Source organism: Pelophylax lessonae (assembly GCF_965119305.1).
Source record: "Pelophylax lessonae genome assembly, chromosome: 1".
In the NCBI taxonomy this organism is placed as follows: domain Eukaryota; kingdom Metazoa; phylum Chordata; class Amphibia; order Anura; family Ranidae; genus Pelophylax; species Pelophylax lessonae.
The window spans coordinates 817,278,240-817,298,344 of NC_138768.1; the positions used below are offsets into that span (position 1 = coordinate 817,278,240).

General features: G+C 41.3%; 1 protein-coding gene across 5 annotated transcripts in view; it reads left to right on the forward strand.

Moving 5' to 3' along the window:
• The window catches only part of CTBP1 (C-terminal binding protein 1), a 999,951-nt gene that overhangs the window by 898,449 nt on the left and 81,397 nt on the right, over window positions 1-20,105 (forward strand). For all 5 annotated transcript variants that reach the window (XM_082247492.1, XM_082247495.1, XM_082247493.1 and 2 more), the window contains 2 exons: window positions 11,778-11,922; window positions 19,747-19,953. In XM_082247492.1, coding sequence (XP_082103618.1) covers window positions 11,778-11,922; window positions 19,747-19,953 — 352 coding nt within the window. The remainder of the gene's footprint in view (window positions 1-11,777; window positions 11,923-19,746; window positions 19,954-20,105) is intronic.

The following is a 20,105-nucleotide window of genomic DNA, read 5'->3' on the forward strand; positions in this document are numbered from 1 at the left end:
CCTGCTGCAGTAAAACTACGGCAGCTGGTCGGCAAGTGGTTTAAAACCCATTTCGTCCCCATTGTAATACTCAGTTTGAACTTCAAGTCATCTTCACCACGTCTAGATTTCTAAATGCTTTGAGTTACTGCCATGTGATTTTCTGATTAGCAGTGTGTGTGTGTAATGTATGTGTGTGTATGTATGTGTATGTGTATATATATATATATATATATATATATATATATATATATATATATATATATATATATATATATATATATATATAGTGCCTTGCGAAAGTATTCGGCCCCCTTGAACTTTGCGACCTTTTTCCGCATTTAAGGCTTCAAACATAAAGATATAAAACTGTAATTTTTTGTGAAGAATCAACAAGTGGGACACAATCATGAAGTGGAACGAAATTTATTGGATATTTCAAACTTTTTTAACAAATAAAAAACTGAAAAATTGGGCGTGCAAAATTATTCAGCCCCTTTACGTTCAGTGCAGCAAACTCTCTCCAGAAGTTCAGTGAGGATCTCTGAATGATCCAATGTTGACCTAAATGATTAATGATGATAAATAGTGTGTAATCAAGTCTCCATATAAATGCACCTGCACTGTGATAGTCTCAGAGGTCCGTTTAAAGCGCAGAGAGCATCATGAAGAACGAGGAACACACCAGGCAGGTCTGAGATACTGTTGTGAAGAAGTTTAAAGCCGGCTTTGGATACAAAAAGATTTCCCAAGCTTTAAACACCCCAAGGAGCTCTGTGCAAGCGATAATATTGAAATGGAAGGAGTATCAGACCACTGCAAATCTACGAAGACCTGGCGGTCCCTCTAAACTTTCAGCTCATACAAGGAGAAGACTATTCAGAGATGCACTGCAGAGATCTACAGCTGAGGTGGGAGACTCTGTCCATAGGACAACAATCAGTCGTATACTGTACAAATCTGGCCTTTATGGAAGAGTGGCAAGAAGAAAGCCATTTCTTAAAGATATCCATAAAAAGTGTCATTTAAAGTTTGCCACAAGCCACCTGGGAGACACACCAAACATGTGGAAGAAGGTGCTCTGCTCAGATAAAACCAAACTCAAACTTTTTGGCAACAATGCAAAATGTTATGTTTGGTGTAAAAGCAACACAGCTCATCACCCTGAACACACCATCCCCACTGTCAAACATGGTGGTGGCAGCATCATGGTTTGGACCTGCTTTTCTTCAGCAGGGACAGGGAAGATGGTTAAAATTGATGGGAAGATGGATAGAGCCAAATACAGGACTATTCTGGAAGAAAACCTGATGGAGTCTGCAAAAGACCTGAGACTGGGACGGAGATTTGTCTTCCAACAAGACAATGATCCAAAACATAAAGCAAAATCTACAATGGAATGGTTCACAAATAAACCTATCCAGGTGTTAGAATGGCCAAGTCAAAGTCCAGACCTGAATCCAATCGAGAATCTGTGGAAAGAACTGAAAACTGCTGTTCACAAATGCTCTCCATCCAACCTCACTGAGCTCAAGCTGTTTTGCAAGGAGGAATGGGCAAAGATTTCAGTCTCTCGATGGGCAAAACTGATCGAAACATACCCCAAGCGACTTACAGCTGTAATCGCAGCAAAAGGTGGTGCTACAAAATATTAACTTAAGGGGGCTGAATAATTTTGCACGCCCAATTTTTCAGTTTTTTATTTGTTAAAAAAGTTTAAAATATCCAATAAATTTCGTTCCACTTCATGATTGTGTCCCACTTGTTGTTTGTTCACAAAAAAATTACAGTTTTATATCTATGTTTGAAGCCTGAAATGTGGCAAAAGGTCGCAAAGTTCAAGGGGGCCGAATACTTTCGCAAGGCACTGTGTGTGTGTGTGTGTATGTACAGTATGTGTGTGTATATATATATATATATATATATGTGTGTGTGTGTGTGTGTGTATGTGTATATGTATGTATATGTATAATAAAATGTAGCACCCTCCTAGTTAGGTAGGTGCTAGGTAAAAGCATCTATTGCTGCTTCTGCTTATCAGGGGAGCCGGATTTATTAGTTTGCCTGTCACCTGTTTCCAGGTGTGATTCACTGGGTCTGAGGGGAGTGTCCCCACTGTATCATCCAATTATGAGGGAGCTTGTTGGACAGTGGAGGAAACCCAGATAGTGGCGCATCGGGTTTTATGGCAGTCCCTGTGGGAGGACATTCCTGCAATGCATCCTGGGATTGACCATAAATATGGAGGGGACATGTGACAAGGGGTCTTTGGTGGGAAGCATAGTCCCAGGAGGAGGCAGATGGCTGGTCTCTCCTCCTGCAGGTGTGAGGAAAGTGGTTCAGGTGGTCGGCCTAGTGAACCGGGTGTGGAGCTGAGCTGCAGAGGATCCAGAGTGCTGACAGTGGAGCTGCTAGGAGAGTCTCTCAGGAAAAACAGTGTCGTGAGTACCAGAGGATTTGCCACAGGGTCTGCCTAGGAGAGGGGACCACTCCATAGAAGTCAGGGGATGAAGGAGCCAGCTCACACAGGAAGTTTGAGAGTAAAGGGGGTGCCGTGTAGTGAACCCTGAAGAATAGGATCAAAGGGGGTGCCAGGAAGGGCCCTGAAGATTGTTCTGCAGTACAGTACAGATACCTCAGAAAGGTCACTCAATTCTATTTCACTGCTTATGACAAGGTGAAGCAGCGGCCTAGCCGTGCCTAGCGTTCTACATTGTTACTCAGCGTTACTCAGCGTTACTCAGCGTTACTCAGCGTTACTCAGCGTTACTCGGCGTTACTCAGCGTTACTCGGCGTTACTCGGCTTAACTCGGCTTAACTTGGCTTAAGTCGGCGTTACTCAGCTTAACTCGGCGTTACTCAGCATTAATCAGCTTAACTCGGCGTTACTCTGCGTTACTCTGCGTTACTCTGCGTTACTCGGCTTAACTCGGCTTAACTCGGCATTAATCAGCGTTACTCAGCTTAACTCGGCGTTACTCAGCATTAATCAGCTTAACTCGGCGTTACTCGGCGTTACTCGGCGTTACTCGGCGTGACTCGGCGTTACTCGGCGTGACTCGGCGTTACTCGGCGTGACTCGGCGTTACTCGGCGTTACTCGGCGTGACTCGGCGTTACTCGGCGTGACTCGGCGTTACTCGGCTTAACTCGGCGTTACTCGGCTTAACTCGGCGTTACTCGGCTTAACTCGACGTTACTCGGCGTTACTCGGCGTTACTCGGCGTTACTCGGCGTTACTCGGCGTTACTCTGCGTTAATCAGCTTAACTCGGCGTTACTCGGCGTTACTTGGCGTTACTCGGCGTTAATCAGTCGTCCCATCTAATTGTGCATAGTTCTTTAAGTTTCAGTATCCCACTCATTCCCTTCTCCTATCCAAGTTCTAAATAAAAAAACACAAAAACCAAAGCTACTGGACGGTTTCCTGACTGAGCTAAAACACTTGGGAAATGTTAAACTGTCGTGATGTTGCTAATGGTAACCCAGGGGAACCCGTAACCAGCCGCTCCCTACATATATATCCACTTCCGGACCGCCCGCCGCAGTTTTATGTTGGTACTTTGACGTTGGATACCAGGGTTATGGCAGCAGATAGCTTCCATAACCCCGGTATTTTTTTAAACTGCAACGGTCCGCTTTAACATAAGGGTGGTCCCAGTGGGGGATCCTTCTTTTTTTTTTTTTAATTTTTTTTTTTAATTTCCTTTGTTTTGTTATATGTACACAAAGTTTGCATACAAACAGTAACATTTGGTATAAATATTAAGGCTCGGTTCACATTTGTGCGACGCGGGAACGCTGCGAATATCGCATCCGAACATCGGGCAGTTCACAATGCCATATGCGATGCGCAGGGGCTGTCAATTAAATGTTAACGACACCCCCAGTTTGATCGCATATCGCAGTGCGATCTGACAGTTCGCATAGAATCTGAGGCGGCTCAAAAAATGCGTCATGTGCGTGTTTGCTGCGGATGCGCTGCGAATTCAGCCATACAAAGTGTATGGCTGAATTTGCATCCGCACAGGAGATCGCATGTACTGAAGGAGCAGTGCGCTCCGAATTACATGGGATCGCCGCACTCGCAGAAGTGTGAACCGGCTCTAATTCTGGGCAAAGGATTCCCAAAGCAGTTTGTTTTTAGTGCTTCTTTAGTTGCCCCCCTGTTTACGATTGAGGATTTGTGTGATTGAAACTTTAGACTGAGCCATCTGATAAGGGATGGGTTTATGGAAGGAATCATTTGCTTGTGTATATTTCACTTTGAGCTACTGAGGTCTGTAAACTGTAAAGGGAAAAAACAATGCAGGAAAAGAGCTGCCAGCTTCACTACCTGGCTATGAAACTTATGAAAAAAAATAAAAAATGAACAGATATTAATATATATGTACTATTTTAAAAAAAATAAAAAATTAATCTTGACCATAATAAAGAAAATATATACAAAAACACAATACATTACCTTTAAGCAAGCATTTTTTTTTTCAGCTTGCAGTATTTCAGTATTCATTTTACCCCCTTTTGCCCTTCTGATTAATTAACACCATATATTCATGGGATGTCCTCTGGTATCACGTTGTACATATCGCTCCTGGCATCACTTATTGCTTGTGAATCCACAGTGAGCAGAGCTGTCTTGATCTATGGACTTCAAGTGATAAATCTCTCCTGTAACAAAGTCACTGGAGTTTTCTCTTTCAGCCACGATTATGGATGACAAAACCTTCCCCGCACCTTCATACCAGCGTGCCAGTTTATAACTTTATTACAAGTGATGGGTTTGTACAGAGGCCCCGTGGTGATTATACAGCGGGCTCTGTGTGAGAGGCACAGGAGCTACAATCACCAACAATGGATTTGCTGTTCCTATTTAACAGTTGCAGTTTTTTCCCCTCTGTCGTTGTGGCGAATTTACCAGCTAACTGTCCTTTGTGCAGTGAGAGCAACCACAACCTCTTTTCATTCTATGATACTGATCCAGTTCTGTGACTTTTGCATTCATCTGTGTAAGTTGTTTTTATATGACCAGGGCTTTTCTTACAAAACATGAAAGGTAATGTACTATTAAATACATAAAAATAAAAATTCTTCTGTAAACTGTGATACAATACATAGTCCAACACTTGCAATTTACAATTTCAATGTTGCTGCTCTCTAAGTGCCGCTTCCCTGAGCCTCCTGTCGTCACAGGAAGGAGTTTAGTGGATAGTGCAGTCTGTTGAGGCCTGTACACACAGTAAGAACATTGGAAGAAAAATGTCCTATGAGTAACGATCGGGCGATTATCCGATTTAGTATAGTGCTTTTGACAGCCGATTCCTACTTTTGTAGGCGAAAAACTGAAGGTGCAGTTTTTGCATTTTTTGCACACGTATAAAAAAAATTTTTTCGGACTGAAGATTGCACTAAACCCCCAAACATTATATTTTCAGAAGGCTGACACCCTAGAGAAGAAAATGGTGGTAGTTCTAATTTTTTACGTCACATTTTTTTACTGCAAAGGGTATGTATGCACAATTTCAGTAAAAAACACACTAAAGTGAATTAAGGGCAAACAAACGCAATAGATTTACCAAATTTTTGCTAAAATATAAGAGACAAGGTTGTGCCGAGTAAATAGATACCCAGCATGTCCAACCTTAAATTTGTGTGCGTTCGTGAAATGGCGACAAACTTTAGTACCCTGTATTTTCTATAGGTGACGCTTCAAAAGCCACCTACAGGTCATCAGTTTAGTGTTACGGAGGAGGTCTTGTTCCAGAGTTATTGGCGTGTGCGGCTATATGTAACATGTATCGCAATCAACGGTTTCACACGTAGGCACCCTTGAAGGAAGCATTTATGTTTGTATGTGCGTATTTGTGGTGGGGCATCAATTTTCTTTTTTTTGGGGGGGGGGGGGGGGGTTGTATGTGCTTGGGTGTAACTTTTTTTTTTTTCCATCACAAATGGCGCTTTTCCATTGCATGGAACCGAACGGTTCGGCTCGCTTTTGTGCTTTTCCACTGCTGGTACCGTATGGTACGGTGTAGGAACGGTTTCGGTACGGTACGGTACGTCGGCGCTTTTCCACTGCATGGAACTGAACGGTACGGCTCTCAAAAACAGTACAACCTCGATTGTGGTTCCAAGAGGTACCATACCCGGTACAATATCCCACAATCCTTTGCATGCAGTCACTACTAGCCACTGATTGGTCAGAGAATCCCACCCACCCCGTTGTTATCCCACCCACTTAACTTTAGTACTACTTTAGTGGAAAAGCAAACCGTACCGAACTGAACCGTTCCAACACCGTACCATGCGGTACCAGCAGTGGAAAAGCAAACCGGGCCAAGCAGGGCCGAGTAGAGCCGAGCTGGTACTTGCAGTGGAAAAGTGCCAATAGATGACAAAAAGCCCCTATGTGATGGATTTTAGGTGAAAGGTTCTCTTTAATGACACATGCAGGGTATAAAAAAACCCTGCACTTCTCCCCTGTGCTCCACTGAATGTTTTGGAATGCAGATCGCATTAGAAAACATCCTTTCCCCGCTAAGCTAGCTGGGGACACTGAGAGCTTGAGTGATGTCAGACGTCACTTTCCGGGTCACAACAAAAAGGGGAGAAGAGCGTACGTGTGTCTGCTCTTCGCCTTCCCTTCCACCCATCAGCAGCTGCCATGGAGCTCCTGGGCCCACTGATGGGCAAGCAGAGCCCAGAAAGCATGGAGGCGTGCCGGGGGGCGCCGGTACCAGGGGTGTGTGGGAGCGATTTGGGCCACAGCAGACACCAAATAGTCTCATCTGATGGGCAGAAGTCTGCCTGTCAGTTTCACATACAATCCCAGTGGCTGCAGCCAACAGATTGTGTGATACTCCCCACTGCCAGGTCCGTACGACCTACAGACTAGGCAGCAAAACATAATACAGTTTGCCTGGAAAAAGTCGGAAGAGCAAGACCTACGGATGCTCAGAAAGGAAAAAAGACATTACAATGCAGTGCAACACATTACATCACTACCGAAGTTGTATTCTGTCCTATGAGAATATTCCTAAATTGAGTAACCGCTTAATTTTCGATATGGGACTAGCATGCAAGAAACAACGGACGATCATTTGTCTGATTATTCTCATCATGTGTTCGAGACTTTAGCTTGGAGAAGGTAGGGAAGAGGGGGATAGAGGAGCAGGGTAGTGCCTTGCCATCCTAGGCTATGGGGCTTTGTGTTTCTATTGATGCGCACAGCTCTAGTCTCTGCATGCATGACACCCCAGGATTCCTTCAGTTTGGAGATATCTTTTCTCACTTCCTATGTGGCTATGGGACAGGAAGTGAAGGGAAATCTTCCCGATGGGACACAGATGGCAGAAAACCCTCCCTTACTTTATCCAAAATGAGGAAAAAAGTTTTGCCTTTTAGTTTTACTTTAAAAAATGAAGAAGCTGCATACCCAGTGATTACATTGAGTCCTGAACTTAGGGTTAAAAAAAAAAAAAAATGGAAGGTTTAAAATTGTATCCAGTTCAGATCCGCCCTATAGCAATTTTATTGCTATAGGACAGCACCGGTTCACGTATTTATACACGATCTTACACTTCTGGGTAGGGGGCGCGCATGCGTGACACCGGTGGTTTGCTCTCGATGTAATTACACACAGCGGGAGCCGATCGGCGGGTACCGGGGACTCCATGTCCACTGGCACCCACCAATCGTGAGGAAAAGACGCAGAGCTGCGATCTCCCTATGCAAACAAGGCATATCTCAGTTCTGATGGGGGAAGTGATGGAGTTTGTGTCTCTGAAAAAGCAGGGAATAAATTCCATCATTTCCTATAGTTAAAACACTGGCTAGGAACACCGGTAACTATTTAATCGCCCCTGATGTTAACCCTTTCCCAGCCAGTGTCAGTACAGTGACAGTGCATACTTTTAGCACTGATCTGAATTTTTTTCCATTGGAAATGTTTTATAGGCAAAAGTAAAAAAATTTTTTTTTTATTTTTTTTTTTTTACATTGTCAGTGTTTTTTTTGTTTATAATGCATAAAATTAAAAAAGCAGAGGTGATCAATCACCACAAAATGAAAGCTCTATTTGTGGGGGAAAAAGGACATAAATTTTATTTGGGTACAGCGTTGTATGACCACGTTAATTGTCAGTTAAAGTAACGCTGTGCCTTATCGCAAAATTGGCCTGGCCATGAAGAGGAGTAAATATTCCGGAGGTGAAGCTGGTAAAATGTAGCTACTGGTAAAATAAAAAACATCCAGCCTGCCACTGGCATCAACACAGCAGTTTTTATTTCTCTGCATCCTCCCCATCAGATTTTTTACTTGTTGATCCTGCCAGTATATCTGACATCTTTCCAATTCCTTCAGTAGAGTCTACAATGGAGTTTGTACTGAATAAAATTGCACAGCAGTGTTGTTCCCCCCTGTGGACAGGGGAATCTGATTTGACCGCAGACATGCTGATATATAGAGCTTTAGGTCCAAATTCAAAGGGCCACTCATCAACTTGGGTATCCTTGGTGGTCCCCAGAGTAGTCTGGAGAATGAAGAAAAGATGGGAGCACCACAAAAACTTGTACAAATCCAATAGGTTTTTAGAGAAAAAGCCAATGCATATTGGGGGCTTAAAAAAAAAAAAAAAGATAAAGCCCCATGCTCCCACACAAATGCATATATAGGTCCACCATGCAAGTTTAAATGGTGATCGCAGAACACATGTGAGGTATTACCACCAACATCAGAGATAGGGCAATAATCCTAGCACCAGACCTCCGGTGTAATTGTAAACTGGTAACCTGTAAAGGGAGGCCTGGGGTAAAGAAAACGGAAGACATTAACGACGGGCCGGCATGACGGGTTAAAGGGTTCGTGAGCCAGAGTACTAGTTAGAAGAATACATATATACGCAGTTTTAATTGGTTCAGGTGTGGGCGTAAGTAAGGGATGGGAGGGGTTTCAGGTGGAGGTTGGCTAGTCACAAATGGGGGCAGATGTTCAGTTAAGAGGGAGATCAGCCAGGTAAAAAATTTCCCGCTCTGTTATTTTCCTCCCCACTGTTTTGATTAAGCCCCTTATTGGGATTGGGGGATTGGGTTGATAAGCGGATGATGGGTGCAAGGTCCTTGTAGGTTACTGTGAGCACTAAAAAAGGTACTTGGTAGGGACCAGTCTGAGGTACGGATCCCAGTTGTTCTAATAGAGGTATCTGTGGCTGGTTGTCTCTGAGTCGGTGGTGTTTCATCTGGAGGCCTGTTTTAAGTAGATCGCAGGTACTTGTGAGTGAGGCCTACGAGGACCTTGAGGCTCCAGTTCTACTGTATTTACATTGTATCCACGTTCTGTGTTATGTTTATTACGTTGGTTAATAAAAGGCTTCTTTGGCCATTAACGCCAGTTAGTTGTCAGTAAGATTATTAAAGGGTTGGAGGGAGTGGTTATTGGTCAAAGCGGAAGGTGATAAGACATCTTTAGTACCGTAGTCAAGACTTATAAAGCATCACTTATGGATAATTTAATGTGCTGTAGTTTGTCGTCCTTCCACGGGCGTGTGCAATTTTAAAGCATGACGTGATATATATCCATTTCCTCTGCATAACATCTTTTATATTTAACAAAAAAAATGGATATTTTATTGCATGCTGATGAGCAGTTGTGATGCTCCTTCTGACTGTCTGGCCACCTTCTCGCAGGGGTTTTTTACAGCTTTGACCCTCATTTTGTGTCTGGCCCCACGTCCATCGTACACCTTCTGCTCCTGGTTGGAACCATCCCTATGGATTTCTTTCCATAGTATTATGATCCTGTTGTTAATACATACATGCCAAGTAATCCACATTATTTTGTTTCTCTTTGATTCTGTCAACATTGACGTATACTCATACAAAAAGTGATATCTGGGCTGTCTCCAGAAGAAGTGGGTGCAGCCCCATGAAGGGTGTAGAGAGCTTTAACCCACATGGAAGAAAAATATATTTAAAATATTTTTAAAAAAATTCATTTTTTCCCCCCAAATATATTGGAAATATATTTGAAATGCTACAATTTTGGCCATATTCAATATATTTCTAAAAATTGTTCCCTAAATATATTGGAAATATATTTTTCTTCCATATGGGAAGCCTTCATTAATTATTACAGGTCTCAACCAATCATAGGTGTTACCTTGTATTTACTTGTCTGGTGCAATGTTGGTTTCTATACAACCTGTACTTGGGGACTACATATCAGCTCATATTTATAGCATTTTCATATTTTGTAAAATGTTATGTTTTTCACATGTATTTCTATGCAACATTAAATGTGGTACTGCATAATAATTTTACCAGCTGTGTCATACGTCTCATTCAAAGTCCCAACTCCCAACCAAAGTCCTATTTAGATATGTGGATATTGATGATATGATTATAATCAAGCCATATTAATGTTTTTTTGTTAGTCTTTTTAAACATTATGTACATTACATTACATTTTTAATATGTTGTTGGACCTTTCTTTAGCACCACTCACAAAAGTCCCATGGGCAAAGTTCCTTTTTGGCTTTTCTGGATATTTTGTGTGTAGGCACTAAAATTAATAGGAGTATTTTTGTTTTTCTAAAAATTTTCTAAAAATTTGCATTTAAAAAATGGCTGCACACATATCATGCAACATAAAAAACACAATTTTATTCTCCAGGGTCTCTGCTTTCAAAAATATAAAATGTTTGGGAGCTCTAAGTAACGTTCTATTAAAATTTGCATCTCTTCTTTTTTTTTTTTTTTTTTTTTTTGTTTAACATGTGAGAAATGTCAGAAGTGCCCCAGTTTTGAAGTGGTTAAAGAAAACCTGCCATTGCAGAATTACTAGGTCTGCTGTCACTGACCTCATCTAAGCGGTAGTTACCTACCATTCATACTGAGCCTCTGCACCAATACATTGTGTCTCTAACCTGGAATAAAAATGCAGAGTTTGGAAATTCTAGAGAAATGTTTAAATAATGCATTGCAATTTAGAGTTGTAAAGTCAGGAAGGTTTTTTTATCTTAATGCATTCTATGCATTAGGATAAAAAGCCTTCTATGTGTAGCAGCCTTCCAAGCACCTCCTTTATACTTACCTGTGCCCCCTCTCTGTCCAGTGATGTCCACGGGTCCCTCCTGATTGGCTTAGTGACAGCTGTGGCGCCATTGGCTCCCGCAGCTGTCAATCAAATCAGTGAGACAAACTGGAGGGAGGGGATGGAGCAGAATGGCAGCTGCGTGTCTGAATGGACAAACGGGTGCCCCCATAGCAAGCTGCACTCGATAGGAGGAAGGGGCCAGTATCAGGAATGAGGGACCTGAGAAGAGGAGGATCCAGGCTGCCCTGTGCAAAACCAAGTGCACAGAAGAAGGTAAGTGTTTATTTTTATTTTTTAAACAAGACTTTACAATCACATTAACTAAACCCATTTGATTTTAGTTGACTAAAATACGACTAAAACTAAAACAATTCAAATATCTAAAATACAACTAAATCTAAAATTGTGTTCTAGACAAAAGACTATGACTAAAACTAAATTTGAAATTTGACGTCAAAATAAACACTGGTCCACAAAGGCTAAATCCTAATATTCAGAATTTATTAGGAAGGTAGCGCTAATATACTTCGGAATTACCATTGTTTCCTGATATGTTAGAAAACAACTTCAATGCCTTCAGCAAATCCGATGCTGCTTTTAGCCTGTTCCTTTTTTCTTATGGTCTCCATGTGATGATTTGGTGATGCAGACTGCAAATGTATGCATGGGTGAGAATACAGTACTGAGCTGCGTTTGTTACTTTTACAGGTACTAAATGAAGCAGTGGGTGCCCTGATGTATCACACGATCACTTTAACACGAGAAGACTTGGAGAAGTTCAAGGCCCTTCGAATAATCGTCCGAATCGGAAGTGGGTTTGACAACATCGACATCAAATCAGCTGGAGATTTAGGTAAAGTTTTCACTGGATCAGATGTATTAAGTGTGTAAAGGGAACAGTTGTGGTTATTGTAGTTGCCCGTTTGCTTCAAGCTTGTCCTATTACGATTTAGGTTAGAAGATTTGATTGCTATAGATAGCACATTTTCCTTCCAGGACCTATTCATGGCATCTTTCCTTTTTTTCTTTTCCTCTTATATTTTAATGTGACCCTGTCACCATAGGTTCACTTAAAAAAAAAAAAAAAAAAAAAAAAGGGTTAAAGTTCATAAAAAATAAAGTGCTAGTGCAATATACTTGTGCAATGGAATATGTTCACACAAATGTGCAAATAATGCTTGTGCCAAAAACCTATGTGCAGAAAACAAATGTCCATATATCTTGTGCAAAAACAAAGTCACAGAAACAGTTGATGGTATTAAAATAAATTCTTCAAAAAAAAAAAACCCTTTCCTATGTGCAGCAAACACCCAGTGCTATCCTCCACCGTTATCACTAGGTCAATTCACCAGATTTACCAGCTACTGCGCGTTCCACCATAAAAGTTTAATAATATGGCTGTAGACTCCATTACAAATGGCAATCATCAGTAGTCCCTCTCATATAATCCGAATCACATAAAGGAAGAAAAAGAATCATCCATAGTGTAAATTCATCTAAAATATGCCTTTATTTTAAAACATTTGAACCACACTTGTCTCCACTGACAATAGTACAAACAACTTAAATGTATTGCCCTATCGCCTCTGGCCTTAGCTCTGAGCCGCGAGCGCAATGTTGACGTGCCTGATGACTTCAGCATCCTGCCACCCCCTATGTGTTTCGTCATAAGAACATTCTCGAAAAGCGGGGGAGCTTCTGCTCCTTGAGGACATCCTATGACAAAACGCATAGGGCCTATCTATACTTAACTCAGTTAGCCTATGTCTTGAATTGCCATCGCTTCACTCTTCCCCCACTTTTACGGGTATTTTGGACCCCTTGAGATTGATCAAATACCTGCTCTCCCTGCCACCTTCACTAGTACTTAATGCCATGCTGGCTCATTTGTGAGCGGTGAAGCACAGCTGCTCACACATCCAAAAGTGTGGAAAACCTGCATTAGCTAGGGAGTGTTGGTGCAGCTCAATGCAGTGGGACTATATCTGGTACCTGCATCTTTGAATGGGCTGCCAACACATGCAAAAAAATGAAAACCACAATTTTTTTGCAGTTCAGCACACCACAACACAGTGTTTTACTTTGTGTTGAGGAGCACTGCAATTCAAAATGAATAGCATCACAGTGCAGCAATGGTTTTAATGTGATGTCAGGCAATTTTCATACATAAGGGTGTTGTAAATAAAAGTGAACCAGAAACCTCTAATCCAGTGCTGTCATAGCATAATTGGCATCTCCAAGGTTTTGGCATGTGAGATCCTCCTTCTGAAATGCCCAGATACTTTTAAATACTTGCTGTAGAGATTGGAAGCCTGGTCCAACCCCTTCTCATTTTCTAAGCTGCCTTATTGACCCATTACGATAATGGGCATCCTTACTGTCCAGAAATGAGGCTCAGAGGTTTAGCGAAATATTTTCTGAGCTCGTAGGATTTCTCTGGATTTCTGCATAACTTCTAAAATGAGACAGACCTTCATCTGGATTTCTGCATAATTCTTAAAATCAGATTGACTTTCATCTAAATCAGGACAGATATACACATACTATCTTTATAAAACACATGGATCATTTTTCTTTCAATATCTAAAGTATTCTATGAAGATACAGTCAAGTAATTGATGGTAAAATATGTGAACCCTTATATTTAGTTCCAGTAGAACATGGACTTTCTGTGAGCTCAACCAAACGCTTTCTGTAGTTGCTCCTAGGAGGTTGAGAAATGGTTTTGTGTTTTGCTTATTTGTAGGAAGTTTTGCTTGAGCAGTTTACATCAAACCAGCCATGACCCAATTCATTAGAATTGTAGTCAGGTATCTTGTGGAGAGGTGCAGCGGCAGTAAACAGAGTCCAGTTGCAGCCACAGAACTGAACTGAATTGAAGTTAAAGTTCAAACACCGTGGAAAGACAACCCGACCAGGCACACTCACAGAATGTTGCTGTGAAGGGTAGGTCTCGGGTGTGCCGACAGCATCTGTCTTGAGGGGCAGAGTGCGGCCTGGTCGGTCTGTACCCAAATAGGGGAGGTTTCCAGGAAAGATGTTGTATCCCTGCTCTTTCCCTACTCATCTGGAACCTCTCCCTGCTGTTAATTACTGTCCCTAACAGACAGGTTACCAGTCCCTACACTACCCTCACATGAAATGTGCGCCAAGTCTGGGATTCAGGGTTTTAAATAGACTCTGCCCAACCCAAGATGGTCACCAGTCACGTGGATGCCAGCATCCATTCAGATAGCCCCCAGTGACCCAGGAAATGGTAGAGGAAACTTGTTCCTCTTGACTTCCTTTTCCTCTGCAATGCTGCTGCAGTTGAGCACCACCTGCAGTGGAGAAAGTAGACTGCACCTGCCTACACACTGACATTTTAAAATATCTCAATTCCACGGTTTACGTGTTCTCTGTATTTAATATTGGATTATTATGTTGTATCACTCAACCCCTTGGATCAGATGGATACCTTGATACAGTACAGTTGAATTTCTTGATACAGTTTCTTGTAAAATTAAATATATACTGTGTGTGTATGTGTGAGATATAGATATATATATATATATATATATATATATATATATATATATATATATATATATATATATATATATATATATATATAAATATTTTTGATTCTGCAGTGTTTGCAAACCTTCCAGGAGCCACCGGATGATGCTTGCCTGTAGTGCTGCCTTAACCTGTAAACTCCTCAACCCAAATGACACTCTAGGTTCAGACATAGTTGGACCAATAATGCCGCTAACAATACCCAGCACAGAATATAGGGCAACAGACGCAATAATTTATTTGCCACAGTTGTACTGAATACATTCTAAAATGTCTCAAGTCCTCTCTTAGGGGTTTACAACTATTTACAGGCAGCAATACACACATTTCAAAGGAATTTAACAGTATTACAAAAAAAAAAAAAAAAATGGGTAATACTGCATGAATATCAGCAAACTCAGTATAACCAATGTGTGGTGCTTTTTGAGAGTGCAACACTGATTGGGGGGGTTGGAGAGACTCAGAAACCCCTCAGCTCCTTTGGACCACTGGCGCACTGTACTGGGATTAAATAAATACCTTTTGACAAGTAATTAATACAGGAGTGGAGTGCCTTTCAGTAGATGATAAATTATCAATGATTTGTGGTAGATTCTATTCAAATTTAAGGTTTCCTTCAGTTAGCAAGTTGGGGCCCTTTATTGATGAAGAATGATGGCTAGTGATGGCGGGCCTGTACATAAACCCAGGGGGTAGTAGCAAAGATTCATCTATTGGCTGGGTTATAACAATGTCTCCTAGCAGTTGGTCTATGCAACTTGAGCAGCAAAGGGTGGGCAAGTGCCCTCTCACCAGTCCTGGTATAGATGCAGTCTCCAACAGTGCAAGATGAGCCTTTAAGAAAGAGCTATGGCCACACAGCAAGCTGTTAGCGCACTCACCGCTGTAGTGGATGCCAAAGAGCTGTGCGGTCTCTTGGTGTGGTGATCTGCAAGACAGCTATGCAGACGTACTGGAGGAGCGTCCTGGTAACAGACTAAGCTGCTAAGTCCCACTGCGTGTGGACTGACAGTTTTCGGCCATCCTGTTAGAAGTCCCCGGGCTAAGAGAGTGAGCCCACCAGTTGCAGTCCAATATGAAGGCTCTCCCACAACCCTTTAGTTGGGCAGTTTTCTGGGGATGTGTAGTTCAGAAAGGGCTCTGAAATACAGTGATGGTTGATTGCAGGACTAAGAATTTGAAGAGCCTTTGCCCTGGTCCAAAAAACTCCCCTCCTCTGTAGACAGGAAGTGATGCAACATTGCTGGGCGCTAGAGGGTAACTATCTAGCTTATGATCATGTTGGATTATGCCCCCTTGAGTCATCTTGCAGTAGCTAAAGTTAAACCCAGTTAATATTCCACCATGCTTTACAGTTGAGATGGGGGTTTGATGTTGGTTTTTGTATTCAGTGATTTAATTACTCCAAATAGAATGTGTGGACTTTTCAAAAGGTTAATTTTTTCTTTTTTTTTTTATATAGTAGATGTGTAACATCCAGGTAGTCTTTAGCAGACTTTAGTAGAGCAGTGATGTATTAGTGGGAAGCATAATTTCCTTGCTGCTTAACTACCATGAATTACTTTTATTTATTTTTTTTTCAGTGTTTTTCTTGTTTTAGATTTATGATTTATGAGCATAGATGTTATTAAGTGCAAGTAAAGCATTCTGATACTTAGCTGTCATTCTGTCAGATTACATTCTTTACTTTGTGAGGGTTGTACAGCATGCTGTTGCACTCCTCTTAATAAAATGAGTAGAAGGTGCTAAATTCCTATCATTTTTAAATGTTTAGCCTATAAATTGAAGGGCAAGTCTTTTTGTTTGTGTGTATGTATGTGTGTACATGTATGTATGTATGTATGTGTGTATATATGTATATATATATGTGTGTGTGTGTGTGTATATATATATATATATATATATATATATATATATATATATATATATATATATATATATATATATATATATATTACATACAAACCCAATTCCAAAAAAGTTTGGACACTGTACAAATTGTGAGTTAAAGATGAATGGACTCATTTACAAATCTCATAAACTTTTATATTTTATTAACAATATAATATAGATAAAATGTCAAATGTTGAAAGTGAGACATTTTGAAATGTCATGCCAAATATTGGCTCATTTTGGATTTCATGAGAGCTATACATTCCAAAAAAGTTGGGACCGGTAGCAATAAGAGGCTGGAAAAGTTAAATGTACATATAAGGAACATCTGGAGGACCAATTTGCAACTTATTAGGACATGATTGGGTATATATATATATATATATTTATATATATCTCAGAGTGGCAGTGTCTCTCAGAGGTCTAGATGGGCAGAGGATCACCAATTCCCCCAATGCTGCGGCGAAAAATAGTGGAGTAATATCAGAAAGGAGTTTCTCAGAGAAAAATTGCAAAGAGTTTGAAGTTAACATCATCTACAATGCATAATATCATCCAAAGATTCAGAGAATCTGGAACAATCTCTGTGTGTAAGGGTCAAGGCCAGAAAACAATACTGGATGCCCGTGATCTTCGGGCCCTTAGACGGCACTGCATCACATACAGGAATGCTACTGTAATGGAAATCACAACATTGGCTCAGGAATACTTCCAGAAAACATTGTCATTGAACACAATCCACCGTGCCATTCGCCGTTGCCGGCTAAAACTCTATAGGCCAAAAAAGAAGCCATATCTAAACATGATCCAGAGGCGCAGGCGTTTTCTCTGGGCCAAGGCTCATTTAAAATGGACTGCAGCAAAGTGGAAAACTGTTCTGTAATTTGAAGTTCTTTTTGGAAAACTGGGACACCATGTCATCCGGACTAAAGAGGACAAGGACAACCCAAGTTGTTATCAGCGCTCAGTTCAGAAGCCTGCATCTCTGATGGTATGGGGTTGCATGAGTACATGTGGCATGGGCAGCTTACACATCTGGAAAGGCACCATCAATGCTGAAAGGTAAATCCAAGTTCTAGAACAACATATGCTCCTATCCAGACGTCGTCTCTTTCAGGGAAGACCTTGCATTTTCCAACATGACAATGCCAGACCACATACTGCATCAATTACAATATCATGGCTGCAAAGAAGAAGGATCCGGGTACTGAAATTGGCAGCCTGCAATCCAGATCTTTCACCGATAGAAAACATTTGGCGCATCATAAAGAGGAAGATGCGACAAAGAAGACCTAAGACAGTTGAGCAACTAGAAGCCTGTATTAGACAAGAATGGGACAACATTCCTATTCCTAAACGTGAGCAACTTGTTTTCTCAGTCCCCAGGCATTTGTAGACTGTTATAAAAAGAAGAGGGGATGCCACACAGTGGTAAACATGGCCTTGTCCCAACTTTTTTGAGATGTGTTGATGCCATGAAATTTAAAATCAACTTATTTTTCCCTTAAAATGATACATTTTCTCAGTTTAAACATGTGATATGTCATCTATGTTGTATTCTGAATAAAACATTGAAATTTGAAACTTCCACATCATTGCATTCTGTTTTTATTCACAATTTGTACAGTGTCCCAACTTCTTTGGAATCGGGGTTGTGAAATATATATATATATATATATAGATAGATAGATAGATAGATAGATAGATAGATAGATAGATTGATAGATAGATAATATATTTTCATTCCACTCTTTAACAATTTCTCTGAGGTCCTCTGACGTGTCATTTGGTTGGGTTATATGTCACTTCAAAGTTGGAAGCCATTGTGGCAAACTAAATTGATGCCCATGGTTCTGCAATAGAATGTCCAACAAGCGAATGTAGGTGTGTTGGTCAGTTCTCATACTTTTGGCTACATAGTGTAGGATTTTCCCTTTCTGGTTTGTGATGCGTTATTTGGAGCTGGAATCCTTCTCTGCACCTGCTGTGCACGGTACAGGGAGAAAGTTCCTTCTGATTCATGGAGGTGCTGAGCTTTTATTTATTTTTTCCCCTTTACCTGTTTGGCTGTTATTCCATGGTGAGGAGAAAGGGTTGCCGAAGGCAGCTCTTATGTTTTTTAATTCTTTAAAATGCATAACTAGAATTCAAACCTCATTTAGACTGGGTTTTCATACACAGTTCTGATTTTCCTTTTGCATTGTTATGTAGTCAGATTAGATTCAAGTTTAGTTTAGCAAAGATCACCTTTTAAAGTCTTCCTGAGCAGAATATTAAAAACAGCGGACAACAAGGAATATTATGCACCACACCATTTGAAATACACGCACATCTCCCCATGTTTGTCTCCTAAAAACACTGCAAGTACATAAAAATGATTACTGATCCTGCCCAAAAAAAAATCTGTAGTACCTGGAGGAGAACACAGGCAAATCTAAATAGACTGCTTGGGCTGTTGTTGCTGTAGAGGCAGTCGTCTCACTATAGCAAGTTAGGAGTTTACTGGGCTTTTGTTAGATCAACTGGCATTTTCTGTATTTGTAGCACTTTTTAGTAGACAAAACATGGAGAAATGTGGATGCATTGCGGATATACTGTATACTGCATGGGTTCTTTTGTTTTATTTTTACCCTGACATACATTAAAGTGGTAGCAAAGTCTTGTTGATAAAAAAAAAAGAAAATGGTGCATCTGTCCTCCACCATCTCTGTAGTGAGAACTGAGTGATGACACACCGCTGATCACTCTTTCCCCCCCTCCTCTCTGAGCAGAGAGCCGTGACTCTATGGAGCATTGGGCTGTGGAGGGGGCTCACTGAGGTGGCTCACTGAGAGGCTGAGCTGGGTGCCGGTCAAAGCATGTGGGCAGATCCCAACCTTCCGAGGCCCGGACCAGGTATGTGACATCAGTCGAAAGCTGTCTGCTGAAAACGGATCACAGGAGTGCATAATGAAATGCCCATCTGTGATCCACAGGAGAAATACAGCCAAACGAGCTTTGGCTGTACTACTCCTTTAAGTGATTTCAAAGATGATCAGGAAGTCTGTGGCTGTTCAGGTTTTTTTGTTCTGGAATACCTTTGAGTTGTGATGTGTTGTCAAATGTGATGTGCGAGGTTCTGGACAAAGTTCATCAAATCCATCTGCCAGAAAAAAAAGTGAAGCCAGGGCAGAGATGACAGGTCGAACTTGATGGACATGTGTCTTTCCTGTGTTTTTTCTTCCAGGAATTGCAGTATGTAATGTTCCAGCAGCTTCCGTAGAAGAGACAGCCGACTCCACAATGTGCCACATTCTCAATTTGTACAGGAGAACCACATGGCTGCACCAAGCATTACGGGAAGGCACGAGAGTCCAAAGCGTGGAACAGATAAGGGAGGTGGCATCTGGGGCAGCCCGAATCCGAGGGGAGACTTTAGGCATCATAGGACTGGGTGAGTTTTTGTTCTGTACATGAAATATAAAACGGCAGTATGTGGCATCTGGAGTACTTCATTCTGGTGGCCGATTGTTGGGCTCACTGGTACCAGAGATACAATACCAAGTGGAACACTTGAAAGGCCACACCAACCAAACTTTTTTTTAG